Source organism: Sphaeroforma arctica (assembly GCF_001186125.1).
Source record: "Sphaeroforma arctica JP610 unplaced genomic scaffold supercont1.82, whole genome shotgun sequence".
Lineage (NCBI taxonomy): Eukaryota > Ichthyosporea > Ichthyophonida > Sphaeroforma > Sphaeroforma arctica.
Genome location: NW_014040476.1, coordinates 145,143 through 165,352, shown reverse-complemented (window position 1 = coordinate 165,352; position 20,210 = coordinate 145,143). Strand labels below are relative to the sequence as shown.

Below are 20,210 nucleotides of genomic sequence, written 5' to 3'. Positions count from 1 at the left end.
TCTATATATCAATGCTTCGTTGAAACATCGCACAGCTGCGATACTATAAAATCTCTATGTATTGGAAAGGAATTTTATCTACTCATGCGTATTCAAGACTGGCTGGCTCAAACTCGCATGTAGCCTCCACAATGGTTGGTGCCGAAATCCGAAGATATGAATCAATGACTAATTGACTCACATGCACGTGCGTATGGCTGCGAGCATGAGTTCGCGCGTACGCGTCAGTGTATATCGCAGTGTTAGTGCACATCGCTGTTTCAGTGCATATTGCGGTGTCAGTGTATGTTGTAGTGCACACGTTCGTATTTTCTGTGTGTGTACGCGTACGTAAAGCCTGTGTGTGTGTTTGCTGCTTTGTAACAACGTTCACCTGTGCTGAGTTGTCCACCAGAGTTCCCTTGCGGCGCAGTCCTTCGGACGTGCCGTACCGTCGCGTAACAAATTGCGGTACGTACAGCGTCCGCATATTCATATACAGGTGTAGTATACGCACTGCTTGATATTTAATGCTATTGTATAGCATAGCGGTATAACATAACGTCTATGACCATCCCACTGACTGGCACAAAGCAACCCATCAATAGCTCGCGGTTGTCAGTGGCAAGGCTATACGGCCAACATCCGACCGTACAGCAGTCGGAAAGATGCCATAAATGGGGAAAATAAAACTTCCATCGATAATATCCGCCATATTAAGGTGTTGGACAGGCCTGTTATCTGACCTCAATAATACTATGGTTGTATATGCGATACACTCCACACCATAGCAAATTGAAGGCGGGTACTATGGCTGTGCATTCGCTAGACTAGGAGGTCTCAAATAACTCGCATCATTGTGGGTACGACTACCGCCAGCCCAAGTATACACAGCAGCAAGAACAAACAGTCCGTGTAGAAGCGAATGTCTCTGAACGCACTGCAGCACGTGCGCGCTTGACCATCCGATGATTGAGAAGCTGTTCCGGTCGAGTGCTCGTTGTCATCCATCTCCTCACCTAAAGCGTCGTCGAGATTCTGCATAGCGTTGGTATGACAAGTATATTATTAACTGATCGAGAAGCTTCTACCTGTGCGAGCATATCTTGGCGTAGAGCTGGGTGCTAATACGCACATGTGGCGATAATTCAATCAAAGTCGTTGATGCTCAGGTGCAGCATGAGTGTCGTTGTACTTTGAAGTGGCATTTGCCGCATACGTCCCGAAGCTTCTCTATTACCGCATGGTGTCTGTTCTGTATCACAAGCTAATGCACTCGGGAATGCAGTCGAGTGCTAGGGTGTGTACAGCTGATCTCTCTCAGAGCGGTAATATACCCAAATGCTTTCTGAGATGATCAGGATACATTGGGTTGTCTAGTCATACCAACAGACTATATCTGATACAGGCTTATATTGTTGTTGTGTACATACAGATTACACGCGGTCGACACATAGCGCACATGATCACTTTTCAAGTAGACGCTATAGTGTGTATACGACCATAAACTCACACCCGGCACAACTCGTTCCCATTGCGAAGAGACATACAATAAGCTATGCGTCCTGCACATACATAGGCTTGCCCAGAGGTCAATCACAACACCAACCCTCCCACAGACTAGAGGTCGGACAGCGCATATGGTAAGCCGTATAGGTCCTTGTTTATGCGCACTGAGAATCGCAAACAGAACTCTAGTAGGTATATTGCAGGGGATAGACTGTCACTGAACACATGGAATACCTCTCCAACAGCATTTAAATCGGCGCTCTCAGACAGCAGTCGCATAGCAAAGGACCCGTCCTCCCCTTTCGTATCGACACGTCCCGTGTGATACCCAATGCGTATGTATGGCAGCCGTCGGAACCCCATGAGTGAGATCGCGTGCATGAAGAACACGACTAGTCCTAACACTGTGGAGGCGTTTGATGCGCATCAGAGAGTGTCCTTGTCATCTGAGAGGTGTTACGATGGTTCGTATACGTCTCGAGGGTGCCATCATCTGTAGCCGTACCACAGCGTCATCGCCCGTACAACTTTCCGTGTGAACTAAGACAGGCACAGGAATTCCAGCAGAAAACAGCGTGAACACAGTACTATGTGAATTTGTACTATTTTGTTTGCGTGTGTGGCGCATCACTCAGCAAATGCCATACCATGGGCACTTCAGAATAAAGCACTGTGCAAGCACGTACACACACACACACAAATGAATTCACAAACATACACATACACACACACACACACACGAATGATCTCACAAACATGCACAAACACACACACACACACACACACATATATATAAATATAAATTATCTCACAAACATACAAACACACAGATACACAAAAGATCTCACATACATACACGTACACACACACACATACACACACACACACACACACACACACAAATGATCTCACAAACATACACACATACACACACTAACACATACACACACATACAAATGATCTCACAAACATACAAACATACACACACAAATGATCCCACAAACATACAAACGCACACACAAATACAAACACACGAGCTTACTTACCAGAGAATGTCAGAATAACGCCATTCCACAGCCCCAGGACATACGACGGTTGGTGGGTATATAGCACTACACCCGACAGCTGAGCATCACACCTGCAAGGGCCGTAGGCGTATGTGATGCATGTATAGCGGAAAATAATACGCGATCTGGAAAGAATATACCTACATTTATCCCGTCCGGGCTTGTACCAACATCGACTTCATATCAACAAGTACAACACTCGACGTGGGAATTGCACCTCCAAAGACGCTCGCATGTGTATTGTGTGATGTGCATAAGTAATAGGCGAAGAAGTATATATATATATATATATATATACAGACACAGACACACAGACACAGACACAGACACAGACATAGACACAGACACACACATATATATATATATGCATATACATATATATACATACACACACATACACACACACACACACATATATATATATATGTATGTATATACATACATACATATATACATATATACATATATATATATATATATACATACAATTGTGTCCAAAATGTACGTTTATTGCACTGCACTTATTCAAAATCCTATACCTGTCATTGGGGGGCCACTTGTAGTTTAGCCCGAAACTCGATGAGTTGAACAGCTCACGTACTGGATGACCTGTGATAATCGACCCTGTATTAGTCAGTATGAGACTAAAAGGACATGCGTTTGTATGTGTGCTCACCTGAGATATCTGATCATGGCAATATATACTGTTATACACATTCGGATATGCTCTCACCAGTAGCAATGGTCCATGGTATATATGGTGTGACATACAGCGATACGCATTTGCATGCGTGCGGTATCTGTAGTATGTGACCATAGTTTCCAAAATATTGAGAGCTATAACGCTGCGCATTTGTATGTCTACTTGATTGTTGATTATGGTCTCGGTTATAGATATGATGGACTTGTAGCGATAAGCATTTGTGCGTGTGAATACAGGTAGTATTCGATCAAGGCATCGGCTATAATGGGATCTGTAGCGGAGATTATTTTTGTGAGAGTTTGCTGTGCGTCATCAGCAAGGACCAACGACTGCTTCGTGGCACACAGAATCGCTACCTTTCGTAGCGGTTAGATCACGCTTGCTGTATAGCGTAAACAGCTCATATACAGAAGAACATCGCCAATGTCACCTGCTCGCGCTCGTACTATTGTTGTTTTGAACTTAGTTCGCCACAAGGTAATCCTAGAGAATTTGATAGAATGGTGTATATATAGAGTTGTTGCATATGCATACAACACGCGACTGCCTTGTACTGCAAACACAATCCGTATTCTGATGTAATTTATCTACACTTTGAAACACGCAAACTACAGCCAGATAGTGCTACATACTGTACCACTGTGTAGACATATCCAGCAGCTTATGTGCATGCACTTCCAAAGCCCCACACAACCGTAGCGCGATACACCGTGACATACTTTGCCGCTGCATAGACATGTCCAGACCAAGAAAATTCACATACAACTTCCAACTCACATGCCGCAACAGGTAACACACTATGGCACATCGTCACACCATAGAGACGCACGGTTTAAGTACATAAACATACTATTATACACATGTACTCATCCATAGCTCAACAGCCTGTCATACATCTCGCCACTGTACAAGGATCGCCAGTCCAAGTAAACAGACTAATATATACACTTATTAACCGATACATACACTCATTCACAGCTCAATACAACATAACATATCTCACCACTATACAGAGATGTACAGGTCATATGTATACGTTTCGTCCCATTTATCCACAGCGCAACATACCTCTCCACTGTATTGGGATCTCCAGTCCGAGTGCATACGCTGCGGTCGGGGCTGTGTCCACCGATCGAATGGGTGTGACTAAACTGCGGCCCACTGGTGTGAGTTCGTGCGCTGTGTCGAGCACTGGACTTAGTGCCAACCACATGGTCTCTAGCTCGAGAGTGGTTAATCCTCCGTGGTTGTAACCTGGGAAAGATAGAAGACCCGGAATAAACTACCTATAGATCAATAACTTCGTGCGGGGTGTCTAAGTACTGGACTTAGCGCCAACTGAACATGATATCTAGCCCGAGGGTGGGTTGATCTTAAAATGAATATGGCCTAGGAACACATGACATATATGAGTGCAATCAACTATAGCTCGCCACTGGGATATATACCTTCAACCATTTTAGATTGGCCACATTCGCCACATTCGCCAATAGCGTCCACCGACCTTCTCAACCGGAAGTGTCTTGTACATAAAGCACCAGTCACAGTCAATCGCGAATGCTGAGTTGCACAGGCAATACAATACGACACAGGATACATGTCACCGCAAATACCGAACCAAACTGGTTATTATATAAGATATACGATACAAATTAGGTAGTGCAGGTATTGTGCCGGGTAGCCTGCCAGCCGCGACTTACCATCTGGTTCTCTGCCATGATCCGCCACAATTAGCAACATAGTCTTTTTCCACATGACCGTGCTGTTCTGCACGAAGGAGACCATTCGACCGATCTGTACATCGACCCGCGCAGCCTCTTTATTGAACTCATCGCCGTAGCTGTGGCGAAAAGGAGGACGAAACATACATTAAGTATTAAGTCGGAGATTTTTAAGCCTATTCATGCCCAATTTTAGAAAACACGCACATGAATGAAAGCCCCAGATTTAAAACCAGAAGATTTGAAAATCATCTGCATGGCCGTGCAGTAAGGCTAGTCATGCGCAGTAAGGGCAGACGTTTACATCGCCGGTCGCCAAACTAATATGGTCAAGTGTACATACGTACATCCTCTAGTACGGACTGGATCGGCTGACAACAACACCACAGTATACTATCAAGTACTTGCAATGTTTGGGCGATGAGAAGAATTATCGGTCGAGATAGAAAACGTATGTTCTCGTCGGAAAAGCAGTGTCGGAACTTCAAGACTAATCTGTCAATCACTCATAGACCGTCACCCACGATAGACCAAAGTTGGCAAATGGGACCAACGCAGTAGCACAGTTAAGATTAATTTGTGACTCAAGTATCAGAAGTCATGCATATGGAGCATGAACGACAGGATCTACCCCACTTATAATAGAGAATATGTAGTGCGTCATGGACACAAACACACACATATACGCACACCAATAAGAAGACGAGAACATTATACACACCCGTGGCCGTGGCCTGCTTCGTCCAACTCGTTGATCTGCAGCATTGTGAACTCGGGCGGGTGATCCGCGCTTAGAATGCGGATGATCTCATCGGCACTGTCCTCCACATGTTCATGGTACACTCTGTGTATTAGACAACTGGTATTAGAAGCGATACGTGCGACATAACTGGCTCTGCAGGTAGGGCGTACGTAGGGATGGATACCGCAAGCAATGCATATGGGATGGGTACTGTCTTAGGCAATGCATATTACAAAATGTTCGGAAGAAGTAAAACGCATGACATATCGTATGTTTTAGGTAACAATACTTGGCCACCAACGCGAAAGCGAGACAGAGTGATCACAATGACAGGGATGTGTCGAGGTGGCACTGAATATATACAAAGTATAAATCCCGGTGATCCTAGTCATAAGGACCAATTGTTGGTATCTATGATAGGAAGAATAGGCTTTAGAAACCCCTGCGCTGGGTGCGAGCCTTACTTCCCAACACAGTGGCTGTAAACTGTGTTTTAAATACAAAAGATCCTAATTTCAAACACAAACACAGGTAAAATGCTTCATAGCGGTGACCTTAGTGGGAATGGTGCATGGTAGGGATTGCGAAGTGGGAGTACCGATGCAGCGTAGACGGTGTTAACAGACGACAGTATCACTACGGCACATATGTGAGCTATACCAACCGTTTATACCTGATACTTCAATAGTCATAACGTAGTTCAATCCGTCACTAACACATAGCTTGTTTAGAGATAGGGAAGAGGGAACCAGAGCAACTAGGTGAGATTATTGAAATCAACACAGAGAAATATGACAGCATGTATTGGAATATACACAGTAATGGAAAAGCACGCTGTGTGTGCGGTATAGCTTCTAGCCCAGCCTAAACACGTAGCCGATGCATCGAGCTGGCAGGGTGTGCTAGCTGTGTATGGGATGCCTTCAGGGCACCTAGTCGCGCGTACAAGATGTGAAGTTGACAATGAAGCTCCATCTAGTAATCGTTCAAGATGAATCATTACAGCTTATCTCGCCGGGTCCCCAGCTCTGACTTCGTACACCTTATAACCAGCACCACGCACAACCTTACAAACTATACCCACAAGCCAACAATCAACAATGCCACATCCATCCTCAAACAGAACTAACACCTGCGTGATCCTAACCCCACCACAACGTGCCCACACCAACGCGACACCAACCCCTTTCAAACATACGTACGTGTGTGTGATATCTGTCTTGGGATATGCAATGCCCAGCAATGCCTCCCACCCGGACACTAGCGCAGACGTCGCATTTGGACGTTGCGAGCGTAACAGAGAGAAGATGGTGGGTGTGTTGTGGCAGATACCATTGACATCGGCTATATCCGGTTGGGTGGCGAGCCAGTTGTTGGAGTCCACGCCAGTCATCTCGGCGGAAGCGCCTGTGAGCGTGCGAGGTTTGTTGTACAAGTTTAGTAGGAGCTTGGTGCTGGGTTGATTGGTACTTATGCTAATGTGCACAGTAGCCGGCCCAAGACCTTGCCAGGTAACGTGCGGTTTAAGTATAGCAGCAGCAGCTTCGTGGGATTTCGAACATATCAGTCTATGAATGCAGTGATACAGTATATTGCACACATTCAAATACGGGCCGGAGCAGGGCGGGCTCTGAGCATGTGCAAGTACATAGTGTGCATGTAGGGAAATAGGTATCGAATGTGTTCATGAGTGACACCTCGCGCTGGTATGCATGGGACTGATAGTATAGAAAAAACTTCTCAAAAACCCTACACATCAACCCTGCAAAAACTTATCAGAAACGCTACACATTCCATGTACATACTTACAACTAGAGCATGAATACAGAAACACACCTTACTTTTAGATACTCAAGCAGGTCACATTGTGCACACCAAACAGATATAGATACACACACTAACAACACCTCACTCTCAAATGCACAAACAGACCCCTATGAATACACACGCAATAGTTATATGTACACACCTCTTATGTCTATGCACAGGACAAGCAACACGAGAACACACGTAATAGAAACATATGCAAACCCCATGTGTCTATACATACGACAAACAACACGAGAAACACGTAAAAGTAACACATGCGCATATGCACAGGACAAGCAACACGAGTACACACGTAATAAAAACAGATACACAACTCACATGCACACACCCACCCGCCATAATCGCGTGCCAGTTGGTTGCGCTGGATGTGGGGAAGTCGCCTCTGCAGTGCATGCTATAAATAGAACTCGCTCTGATATCGGCGAGATTCGGCATAACTCCACTACTCATTAGTTGCTCGGCCTTGGCACCGCCAAGACCATCGATCCCTAAGACTATTACATGGTCCACAAGCTGCTGTGTACACGATCCATACGATGAAGTTCAAGAATTTTAATGAATGTAATTTAATGGCGTATATGTGTGAGATAGTGAGCCACATATACAAGGATGTTAGCGAAAATTCATATATTCAATGCCGGAGAAGGCACCTATATCTTCATATATAGATAAACACGAGTACGTGACAAAACTTGCAAACTTGCTTGCATGTTCGTGACCAGTGTCAGTGTGCGATGCGTCGATGTCCGAAGGCTTGCATATATACACTTGACAAAATTGACTGTATCTATAAGAAAAAGTGTTGTATCGTATGTCTGCGATATAATAGCATACAAATACCCGTGTGAAAACCGCTACATATAGCCACCATATAGTGCTGCCTCTATCGTGACATTTCCTGCGTTCTGTTCGAGTCTAGATGTTTTTATGTGATGTAAGTATGTGTAAGCAAATAATGTGTATTTGTATGTGTAGGTATATACTCCAGCAAGTGACCACGAGTATATCACTGCGCAATACAGATCCCCCGATGAACAGGTTTGTGTGAAACTCTGGAAGAATACGTAGCTGTAATCAACGCCAGATACGACTATATGCAATGTCCTATGTGCACTCACACTTATGTGCAGAACAAGACTAGCATGACGTACGATGCACGTATGTTTGTTCATATACGCGAATTCAGAAGTTACATATCTACGTTATTATATTACATGTACGCAATCGTGAGTGTGCCAGAGGTTGTAATAAAACATCCAGTCGTGAAGGACAAGGCATACCTGAGGTGCAGCTTCCACGATACGTGATACACACATGGTGTACATCAACATCATACTAGTACCTTGTAAGTACACCATGCCTATTGTTACCAACGTTGCCTGGGCATGTGTATCTATGTATCTATGTATCTATGTATATATGTATGTATCTAAGTATCTATGTATATATGTATCTATGTGTCTATGTATCTTGCCTATGTATCTGTGAGCAGTTGTATAGAGGTATTGTTGGCAGTACAATTGATCTTTAGTACCACTACACCCCAGCACAGGTATTTGCAATTTTTAGCCCCCCCTCCTACAGACGCATCATCAATTTGTGAGAAGCGCCCCAGCCCCCAGGAGACCAGGTCTACATTACTACATAGCCCCAACAATTCGTTAAAAAAAATGACCTATTAAAAATATAAATGGGGCTTTGTACCTAAAGGCTCTAAAGGTGCACCCGATTCGATAACCATAGGGGGCTATCACGATAAGAACGTTGAAAACGATATTAACGTATATATCGTTTTAACGTAGAACGTATTGAGGTTAGGATTAGGATATCGCGATTTTGGCGCACTTTTCGAGTTCCTCTGTGACCGTAAAATGTATATGGGTAAAAAAACTATACAATCTGCGGATAATAAATCATATCTACGCATCATATACATACAATTCGCACGACCACGACTGACATATATGGCCAAGCTACAGAGATACAGCGCTCAGTGAGGGAGATAAGGGTCACGCATACACTGAAACTACATAGGCAACAATAAAAATTAAGCATCATCTCAATTGATGTACCCCTCTACATCTCTTGGTGATGCTGTGTACGTTGGAATCATTTGTATTGCTTTAGTACTTCTGTAGTACTTACAAACCTTCAAGCTCATCTTGGTTGCAACAGATGATTCCGAACATCTCAATTATGCATTGGTTCTGATACCGTAGCAACATTATAGAAATATCCGTTCCGGATGTCACCAGAGTTTAAGGAGAATGCACAGCCTGCTGCCCCTATTGCACGTGCAAGTCCAGTGCACACCAACAACATTCAAGGAAATGCTTCTTATCATGCACCTAGTCCGCACTGCAGCAGCAACATCATGGACAACGTGAGTGAACGATATAACGAAGCACTCAGAAGCGAAGATGGTAGTTGTAAACACCAGCACTCTGACGCAAAGTTCAGTCCGCGCGACAATGTCAAAGAGAGCGGCCCAGCCACCCACGTTAGTGGATTTGCACGCGTGGGAGCTCTATCGCCTCCGCGTGCACGTGATGACAAGCGCATGTCGATTCCAGCGCACGCTGTGAGCGGCGAGCACAGGTCAGCTGATGCATCTAGGGCCACGCGGATGGAAGCACACGCAACGCCAGACACGTACCAACGCGATACGTCTACTACGATGGCAAGCAAACACAGAGGTTCAAATCGGCTCAGCTCACGAAGTATATATCTTGCGGAAGATACATTGAAGGGAAATGGTACTAGAGGCACGGAAAAATCGCGAGATGCAACGTTTTCGCCAGTTGCTTCGCGTGAAGGCGGAGATAGCGAGGATGTTGGGCGGCAGCCGGGCTTTAACACAGCAACCGAGTATGAGCGCATTGTAAGCAGGGCAGAGCAGTCATGGAATGTAGACGCTCGAGCGGTAGGGGATGTTTATATGACACATAAGTACACACGCTCGCGCACATACGCGACTGAATTTGGAGATGTTGATATGCAGACACACGCACACACAGGTACCAATGTGCAAGTGAGCTCACACGAATCATTCTCAATGAAGTACGTACGTAGACATCAGTTGGACAGCCATGCCTCAAGTAAAGGTCATACGCAGGCAAACCCCGGTTTGCGCAGTAGTCCCAACGCGGATAAGTCGACCGGTATAAACAACTGGGGTGGGCGGCTGTCACCAAAACCGTTCGCCAGACCCTTCAAATCCACATTCATGACAGGTGACACATTCACTACAGGCCTACCAACGGACATAGAGCCAGATAGCAACGCAGCGCCAGTGACACACATGCGCAGTTCATTCTGTGCTCCTGCAGTACCCAGTGAGACTGCGGGATATTTAGGTGAGGTACGATGCACCTCACCTACAAATACAGGACAGAGCCAAGAACGGACTGATGGCGTGTTTAAATCTATAGATAAGCACCCCAATAGCAAACCGGACGGCGCCCGCATGGCTGGTAGCGCCAGTGGTACTTATGAAGTGTCTCGAACGCGATACGGACTGAGGGACATGTATGACAACCCATCTGAGGATAAACTCCACAGTACATCCAGATATGACAGACCCGGGCAATCAGCGTCGAGGAAGGAGGCGTTAGTTGAGCCTAGAACTGCTGAGACGAGTGGTATCGGAGCACCCAATGAAACTAATTCCCATAGGAGTACAGATGTCAAGGCGAGTAATACAACGCCTGCGCCACATATTTCCAAGTACGACCGTAAATTGCACCAACCCAATCCGCTGAAGGGGGCAGCACCGTCACGTGCGGCTGAGTCAAGGCGGACACAATCCATGCCTCTACACAGGAAGGTTAACGACGCTACATACGCAACCCTCAGAGATTATGCACAAGCCAATCCAAAGGGCCTAGCTGGGAAACCGAAAGGCTCGGGAGAATTGGAGCGTAGACGACTGAGTAAAGAGTCATGGAGGCACACACACCACCACGTGCAACAGCCAGCTGAGCGCTCATCTGCGGTGTTTGGTAATGCGCCGACAACGGAGGAGGCTATGCGGGGTACACACAGAGGCTTGAGTGGCCTGTCGAGCAACGGGGAAAAGCGCGACGCGAACCGAGCGGCACAAGCGGGAGACGAGACAACGGAAGCTGTTCAAGGAGGCAAGTATCTGCGTGGAAGAAGGTTAGAGGGCGCTAATGGAAATGCTGCAGATAGGAACGCTCCGAAGGCGAATGTAGCTGTCACAAGTGACGCTCACGGTGGCGTTTTAGGCGGCGCTGAAGTTCGGACTAGCTCCGATAGAAGCCATTTCTCCACTAGAAGATTCTCACAAAAGTATGCGGCTGAGCGACGGGCGAATGCATTGGGTTCAAGACACACAACTGGCGATGTACGTACGCAAGGCCTGGGACGAACACCCGAGCATGCACACACACACGCGCACATAAAGAAAGACACACATGGCATGTCGAGACATGTACCTATGGCACACGCGAAGAGTAGGCAACACGAAACACAGACAGGCGCGGAAGTGACTGGAACAGAACGCACACCACAGGATGAATGTACTGAGGCTCTCGCGAAGTTCGGTACGCACACATCTCTTCATACAGACCCGCAGATGCCAAACGGTATAAGCCAACCAACGGACACCCAAGCACAAGTAAACGTAGATAAGCACAAACATGTGCATGAGCGATCGATACCTGTTGTCGGCCAAAATCATGAAACTGCAGGTGAGTACGGGTTGCTATGGCAACAGTGGGGTGATATACGTTCATGCTGAAGGCTCTAGCGGCGTTCAGAGCCTAGAAAGAGCTCTTGTCATTTGTATTGTATATATGTTGGGTGGTCAGGTACACAGCTTATCAGTTTGTTTGCATGTGCGTTTTTATATATTAGGGCAGTTGTCAATCTGTCCCCTTAGGTAGCAAGTGTGTGGGGCAAGGGCTGTGGTTGTAAGAGCATAGCTTGTTGCTGGTGAGCACACTTTGGGGTAGTGTGTGTGTCTTATTCAACGCTATATTGCATTACGGTCATTCGTTCCGGATACAAAGCATTCGGCTCTCTTTGCCTTGTGCGCGGCCACATGGCGAGCGCAGTCGTGTATTGTATCTGTGCGTGTCCCATGAATAATGGTGTGATACACGCTTTCCCTATCCTGTGTTACCTGTGCCAATGCGATTTACGTATTTGCAGACACGCCGTTATGTATTCGGGTTTCCGTATTTTATCGACAGCACCATTGCCTCGGGTGTGGGGTTTTGGTCATTCCGAGGATCCACGCCTGCACACTATGATTACGCCCGAGCCGTTCAATATATCTACATACCACTGTCGCATCCTCAACCATTCGTTTCCATGGTGACCACATTGTTGCATACACGCTCTTCAGATGCAGACGTGGCTCCAATGTCCGAAGACAGCGGTGGCTATGACGATGCCCAGCCAGGATCGTCACCAGTGGGTGCGTGTGACTTGCGTACAGATACCTCTGCGGACAAGGCGCCTATTAAAGGCCACACACAGACCCTCAAGGCGGAGGGCTACGACCAAGCACCTGCACACAATCTAACGAATACAGCATTTACGGGTGTGAAGCCTGCGGCGCCATTCCCGAGCTCTTGGGGTCGCGAGGAGGGAGTCGGAGAGAAGCTCGGTAGCGGCGCGTCTGTGCCGTTGGCGCATGGTACGCACACACACACGCACTGCACTGCGAAGGCTATATACGACACAGCTGCGGCACAGGAAAGCACGCAAGTGTATCACGAGACTCGCGCCACGGCCGAGTACACGGTTAAATCGAGAAGCACTGAGGAGGCTGCACGCACAACCATCTCATTTAAAAGCAAGCTGCATACGAATGCAGTCCCCATAGTCGGTCAGATATGGCCCCAGAGCCTCTCCTTCCAACCCAATCGCCCGTCGTTTACACGCATGCGCGACAGTACATCGTCGCAGGGGGCACACTCCGCGCGAGAGCGCAGGCGTAGACAGCCGAAGGCCGTGCGCGATAGGAAGCGCCGCGAGAGGCGACGCGGCAAGATTGTGTTTGGACACAGCTACAAGAAACCCCCGTCTGCGACACTGGACTTCCCCGCAGGCTACGCGCCGAGTACAACGTCCTCAAGCAGTAACCACAGCTCAAGCTCTAACGCCAGTGAGACGGAGGGCGACGCAGAGATAGCCCATGGGGTTGGCCATAGCGCCGCCACGCTTGCCAGGAGACAAAGCAAGAACAGGCACGGACAAGCAAACGTACGCCAAGCAAACGTACGCGTGGGTGCGATGGAGACGCAGGCTGCTACGACGAGCATGCTGGGTGCTTATAGTTGCCCCGAAGACCGTGGGAGGACAGGTGTGCCTGGTGCGGAAGGCTACACTCAGGATTGTGCACCTAAAGTATCACAGACAGGTTCTTCCCCACACAAATTTGCACGTACATGTACAAGCTCAATTGAGAACTCGTATATACACGCACCACCACAGGTCTACGGTAGTAAAGCCAATGATCGCAGGAACGAGGCCCAGGCGAATACACACGCACACAAACACGACCACGGCCCTACTTCCGTGCCTGTGCAATTTGCGTCCGTTCCCAAACCCCACAACAACAACGGTGACGATGAGGTTACCAAAACCAAACACTCCAACTCCCACGAAGTCAGAGGGTTCAGTACCAAACCGTCCAACCACATCCAAGCGAGTGAGGATAAGAGCGGATACTCGAGCGTGAGCAGCTTGAGTGATTTCGGCGATCTGGAGAACGTGGGCGACTACGGGTTTGATAGCGACGCACCTCCTGCGCCATCGCTACCACCGACCCCAGACTTCTCATACTCGCGCCGAACACCCACCAAGTACGCGACCAAGCACAATACACGCCCACTTTCCGAGACACTCCACCACAGCGTGCGAGAGAGGACTGGGCCAGGGGCAGGCATGGATGCGGAGACGGGTGGCGTTGGGGTGGCCGGTGTGAGTTCAGGCACAGGTAAGCAGACTGTGGTTTTTCCTACCGGGCGATTGTCACAGACTTCGTTTGGGAAAGCACGTGTGTCTCCGCCGATGGCTGCGACAACCACAGGGACGCACTTAGGAACACAGCTACATGAGCGTACACACACCCCGTCACACGCACACGCACACGCACCGCATGAATCCCACACACGGCCACAAGTTCCGTCACACTTACCGGCACAGGCGCAGACACACAGCGACAGAGACAGGGATCAGATAGCCCGTTATGACACGGGCGCATACACATCACAACAAGCTACGACAGAGCACCAGCACCAGCATCAATCCCCACGACATCCCCATAACTCACTCCACCCCCACAAACGCGCATGGTCCAACTCCAACATCAAATCCTTATTCGATGTGCAAACCTTCATCACTCACACCACGGCCACTTCCAGGCCCAGACTGGAGACGTCCTCGAGACCCAACAGTGCAGAGAGGGAACTGCCTGCAGGTTATTCCGACGGTAGTTCTTCCTCAGATAGGGCTTCACCCGATTCACTACTGAATCAACCGATGGGGACTAATCCATCGCGAGTGGTCAATGACTCGGCTGGCGAGGGGTCGCGTCGCGGTAGGGTCTTTGGGGAGGAGAGGGCCGGTAACGCGTGCCCCACCACTGATTTTGGGACGGCTACCAACACTTATGCAGGACAAAGTGCGTCCGGAGAAAAACCCAAGCGTGACGATCGGGCTAGCATGCCTATGTCAAGGCAAAGGTTCAAAGACACCACACAAACACACGACACAGCGGATGCGGCGGGTGCTCAGCGGGATACATACGAGCCCCCAAGTGGTTACGCGGACATAGCGCATTCCCAGTCGAGCGAGTACTCGATGTTCGGTATCTCCGGCTCTGGGTCTCAGTTGGCGGAGAAGGCTGGGAAACTGTTGCCCCGCATATGGCCGCTGAAACGGGACGGACAGACGCAAGGCGGATTGGAAGGGGCAGATGAACACACAAGATATGGCGAAGCTACAGGCGTACGAGAGCGTGATACAAGAAAAGGGGGTGTAGAGGCAGAGCAAGCGCAACAGGTATACGCACGAGCACATCAGGGGACTGCGTCTCAGCGACTACGAGCCAGGCCCAGGCCAGACGCACCTGAACGTGACGAACGGGTGCATGGACCGCCCAATGCCCTCGATTTCGGCGAAAAGGGCGACGATGTGGTTATGTCCGCCGACGAAGATGTGCCTGTAGCTACGTACACACACGAGACGTCGCCTGTGGCTGGTCGTGGGAGGATAGACACGCAACCGAATGCGTATAGACCTTCGCAATCGAGGAGTGGCAGTCTGCGGGGTGACAGGCGAGGGCTAAGCCGCAGTAGTATTGTGTCACATAGCAGCCCGGACAGCGCAGACTCTCGGCGGGCCCAAGCGTACACGCACACACAGGCTCAGACTCAGACACAAACACAGATACAGACACCAGCACAGACACGGAGACAGTCACAGAACTCCGTGGGAATACACGCGCATCAACACACACACCCGCGTGGACATCGCGCACATACACGCACTCCGTCGCCTGTACATCCGTACAGCAGGTCGCGTAGTCCTGCGCGCCACACGTCGTTCAGCGTCTACACCAACGACGACGGATCCATCTGCGGCGACGGATTAAGCGTGGAGGTCATACCAGATAGCCCGCCAGAGGATGTGACACGCACGCCCACGCGACAGTCTGCTACCCACCAACACCATCACCCCACACAGACACAGCCTTTCCTGCACACACAGCAGCAGAAGAACGTTGCAGAAGGGTTTACGGATACCAACGCGGACTTTGGTAATGGCTACATGACGGACGAGGACGTGGTGTATGTGACGCCGGAATCGTCACCGCATGAGCGCTCCACTACTGCGCATATGCACACAGACACGGACATGCGGCGCCGCAGGGGTGAACGCGAGCGCGACAATTTGGCACAGAGCGACAAAGAGGTTCATAACGTGGCGGGGGCATGGCGTCGTGAAGGGGACAGAGGAACAGATAAGCATATGAATGCACAGACGCACATGGACACGAATATCGGCGGCCATAACGGTACGAGAGTGTCAGGTGGTCTTAGTGGCCGGGCTGGGGGGATGCAGAGGTCTTTCGAGGCATTGGCAGCTTATGGGCGACTAAGTAGCAGGGGTGACGGAGTGGGTAGCAACCGTGCGGGACAGGGCAGACAGGGGCTGGGCGGGTTAGGCCAGGAGGAAGATATGGGGGATACAGGGGATGTAGACAGGTACTCGGGAGATGCAGAGATGTACTCGAATCTCTCCGACTCGCCTGTAGGGTCTGATATACTCGCGCAAGCCTATGCGCAGGGCAGCACCCAGGCATGGCCACGCAGTGACAGTGAAGCGAGCCCTGGGGTGGCCATTAGGGGTATGGGTAGCGGAGGCAGGCACAATATCAGTAGCCCAAAGTCGACCTTTACGCCTACCGAGTCACCGGGTGCACGTGTCAACACAACAATTGACGCGCGAACGAAGGAGCGGATCAGGAATCTGTCGCTTCGTGGAGATTCACCGGACCCCATTATCGTTAAGGCACCCCACTCTCCGGTATATGGCAATGCACACTCACACGCACAGGCACATGCACGGGAACAACCCACTCCGCACATACACACAGGCACGGCAGACGGTAGGCACAAAGCAGCCGACCGACATGGCCATAACCACGGAGAAGCCACGGAATACAAATGGAGGCCGCACAGCGGAGACGAGAGCGGCGGAGAACATGTTCGGTACTGTGAGAGTGCGGACGAGAGCAAGACCTCACTGCAAGCCCACGCCAGCCGGTCGGTGGACACTGACACTGACACTGACACGGACCATGAGGCAGTCAGGCGTGACGGGGAGACGCGGGGCAGAGGCGGTGGCTATGTGAGACGTAAAAGTACCGCGGCAGAGAAGCGTGGGGTGTTTGGAGATGCACCTGGAAGGCGGTCCAATAAATACGGAAGCAGGGCGGATTCGGAGGCTAGGGCACAATTTGTCCTGAACGATGCTGCGGCGCGAGGACATGGCCAGGATGTGAATGCGGGTGCACAACATATGCAACAGCCATTCGAGGGTTTGCCACAGATCAGCGGGCGGGAGGGTGAGGTTCTGGGCAAGTTTGGGTGTGCGTATGTAGACCACCACAGGGATCAGGGCAAGGACCGGTACCGAAACAACGACATTTCAGGTGCAGTGACTAGCTTTACGGAAGCCATTGACCACATACAGCGAAACACTAACTGTCGACACATACTGAACAATACGGTAGGAGCGGGAGATAACGTAGCTACTCACGGAGACCGGGACGAGACAGACAGTCCGAAGCATGGCCTTATGACGGATAACATTGAATGTACCCAACACTGGGTGCAGGATGATCCGATCGACGGGCCTGGCGTGGCTCAGACACACTCCCCCCCCAACTCCACTAGGCGAATGACCCCGGATGTCAGTACAGGCGACGGTATACCCGGCCCGTTAGCGAGCACTTGTGAGGAGATTGATGTGAATATGCCGGACATTGTGGTACTCCGCACGGCCGCCGATGGCGGTTGGGCCGCACATACGAGCGACCCCGCGAACACGGGTGTAGTGAGGTATACCGATACGAATACAGAGCCGCACCCACAACTACACACCAACGACAGGGACCAGGGTACACACAAGCGTACGGATACAGATGCGGATAGAGGATGGGTGATTGAAGACATCCGTGCACACCCCAGTACAAACACACACACGCACACGAACGCGGGAACGCGGGAACGCAGCCTGGTGCTCGAGCCAGAACAGACAGACGCGGAGAGACAAGGTGTGCTGCTGGGCTTGCTGTACACTAACAGAGGCCTGTGCTACAAAGACATGGACGACGCTGCTAAGGCTATGGTGGATTGGGCCACGGCGGCCGTGCTGAACCAGTTGGACCTGAAGCCGCTCATCAATCTGGCCCGGTTGCAGGTGGGTGCGAAGTGCAGAGTAGGCGTAGTTCTGGTACGCATGTTGTTGTTAAGTGTGTGCTGGGTGTTTATGACATGCCGAGCTTGTGCGCGATGTCCACCATCTGGATCTGTAGCCACCCATCACTCTCGCGTGATTCCCAGGTGCGTGCAACGAGATGCGTAGTTTAGCCTCACTCCATGAGTATATGGTGTTGAGTGTGCTGTCATTGCCTCTCTGCGTGTGTATGTCGCTGCTAGTATTATTGCCCAGCCTTGAGTCTGTGCCCTATTGGTGGTTGCTATTCCTGTACGTGTGGCGTGTTCAGTGTTTTACGTCACTGTGTATGCGCGTGCTTGAGTTTCTTCTCACTATTGTGTGTGTGGCTTTCCGGTCGTCTGTATGGTATCTGACCTGGTTCATACAAACTCATAGGTGTGTGCGCAGGGAAGGGGGGGGCGTTTGTATTGAGTAGCTTCCGTACGTACCTACCTCGAGCTCCGCTCTATCCGTTGATGCACCATATTCAATCCATACCGATATCATAAACGCTATCCACACCCCTTGACAAGTACAACACACCCAACACACTCCCACGGCTTAGGTCAAGATCGGCCGTCTCACCTTTGCCAAAGAAACGGTTGAACAGGGCGTGCATCGCTCAGAGACACTGAAAAAGAACAAACTCACCGACCGCCACGCCAAGTTCATCAACAATCTGCAGACCGAGAAGGCGCGCGTGGAGGCGTTGCTTGCGAGCTATGAATACCTGTGGAAGTGGTGCGAGGCGGATATGAAGGTAGGTTGTTGGGGTGTGTGTATTAGTGGACATTTATATATGTGTGCGTGTGTGCGTGTGCGTGTGTATGTGTGTATATGTAGATATGTGCGTGTGTGCGTGTCTGTGTGTGTATATGTGTGTATGTGTGCTTATGTGCATGTGCGTGTGTGAGTGTACCCGTAGAAGTAGTCACATTAACATGGCCATCGACGGCGACCGAGGTGGGGCAATGCAGCCGGCGTGCGCTACACCAAGTGATCTTCTTTTGGGCCATTCGACGGGTTGTAATTCACCGGATTTGTTACGCGTGTGACATATGTTCAGCAGATATGATACGGCTGGTCATGGGATACATTTAGTGTTTTGGTTTGTACATTCGCAGTGTTCATTGTTCGTACCCATTGCGGCCCTGCGTACAGGTATCACTACGCACGCACTCGTTGTCAGGAAACGCCAACGGGACCTGCCACAGCGACGTCAACTCTGACACGGTGAACTATTAACATGCACATACAATACAATCCCTGCACGCCCAGTACGCTAGTATTGAACAATCACTGTGCTCATATACGTTAACATCGTCTGATCCGAACCATCCCAACACATCCGCACTGCCACCAGGCACAGGCCAGCCACTCCGCAGATCCCGCGCCCGCCCCAACCCCGCCACACACCGATGAGAGACCACTTCTAGCACATGCCGAGGATCTGCACAGAGAGTGTCCGTCGAGTGTGGTCATTGGGTTGCGATACTCGCGTGTGCTACGACGGATGATTAAGAATGTCGAACGCGCGCTGGTTGTGCTGGAAGAGCTTCTGCAAAGGTACTGCAATTGGTTGGTGTGTCTATGCATGGCCGTGTGTATTGTTTATATATATACACACGCACACATACACACACACACACACACACACACATACACACACACACACACAC

General features: G+C 49.7%; 2 protein-coding genes across 3 annotated transcripts in view; one reads left to right on the top strand and one right to left on the bottom strand.

The window, feature by feature from the left end:
• Positions 1–13: 13 nt before the first annotated feature.
• On the bottom strand, positions 14–9,036 carry SARC_01948. Of its 2 annotated transcripts, none has more exons than XM_014304337.1 (10): positions 8,832–9,036; positions 7,884–8,064; positions 6,924–7,128; positions 5,701–5,823; positions 4,959–5,098; positions 4,327–4,512; positions 3,095–3,164; positions 2,535–2,626; positions 1,723–2,028; positions 14–1,017 (listed from the first exon to the last, which is right to left on the bottom strand). In XM_014304337.1, exons 1-9 carry the CDS (start codon positions 8,907–8,909, stop codon positions 1,931–1,933), a joined length of 1,173 nt encoding a protein of 390 aa, XP_014159812.1. In that variant the 5' UTR covers positions 8,910–9,036; the 3' UTR covers positions 14–1,017; positions 1,723–1,930. The 2 variants fall into 2 exon arrangements, with proteins under 2 accessions (XP_014159812.1, XP_014159813.1); XM_014304338.1 differs by having other exon boundaries at positions 1,723–1,892.
• Positions 9,037–9,787: 751 nt separating this feature from the next.
• The window catches only part of SARC_01947 (hypothetical protein), a 20,943-nt gene continuing 10,520 nt past the window's right edge, over positions 9,788–20,210 (top strand). The window contains exons 1-4 of the mRNA XM_014304336.1: positions 9,788–12,263; positions 12,929–18,546; positions 19,097–19,291; positions 19,895–20,097. Of these exons, the coding sequence (XP_014159811.1) occupies positions 9,797–12,263; positions 12,929–18,546; positions 19,097–19,291; positions 19,895–20,097 (8,483 nt within the window). The 5' untranslated portion in view covers positions 9,788–9,796. The remainder of the gene's footprint in view (positions 12,264–12,928; positions 18,547–19,096; positions 19,292–19,894; positions 20,098–20,210) is intronic.

Coding starts and splice junctions, on each gene's coding strand:
- SARC_01948 (XM_014304338.1), bottom strand. CDS start 8,909: ATGGTGTACTTACAAGGTACTAGTATGATGTTGATGTACACCATGTGT. Junction 7,129..7,883: donor CTGGCACGCGATTATGGCGG/GTGGGTGTGTGC, acceptor GCACGCTCACAG/GCGCTTCCGCCGAGATGACT. Junction 1,893..2,534: donor CGTTATTCTGACATTCTCTG/GTAAGTAAGCTC, acceptor ACGCCTCCACAG/TGTTAGGACTAGTCGTGTTC.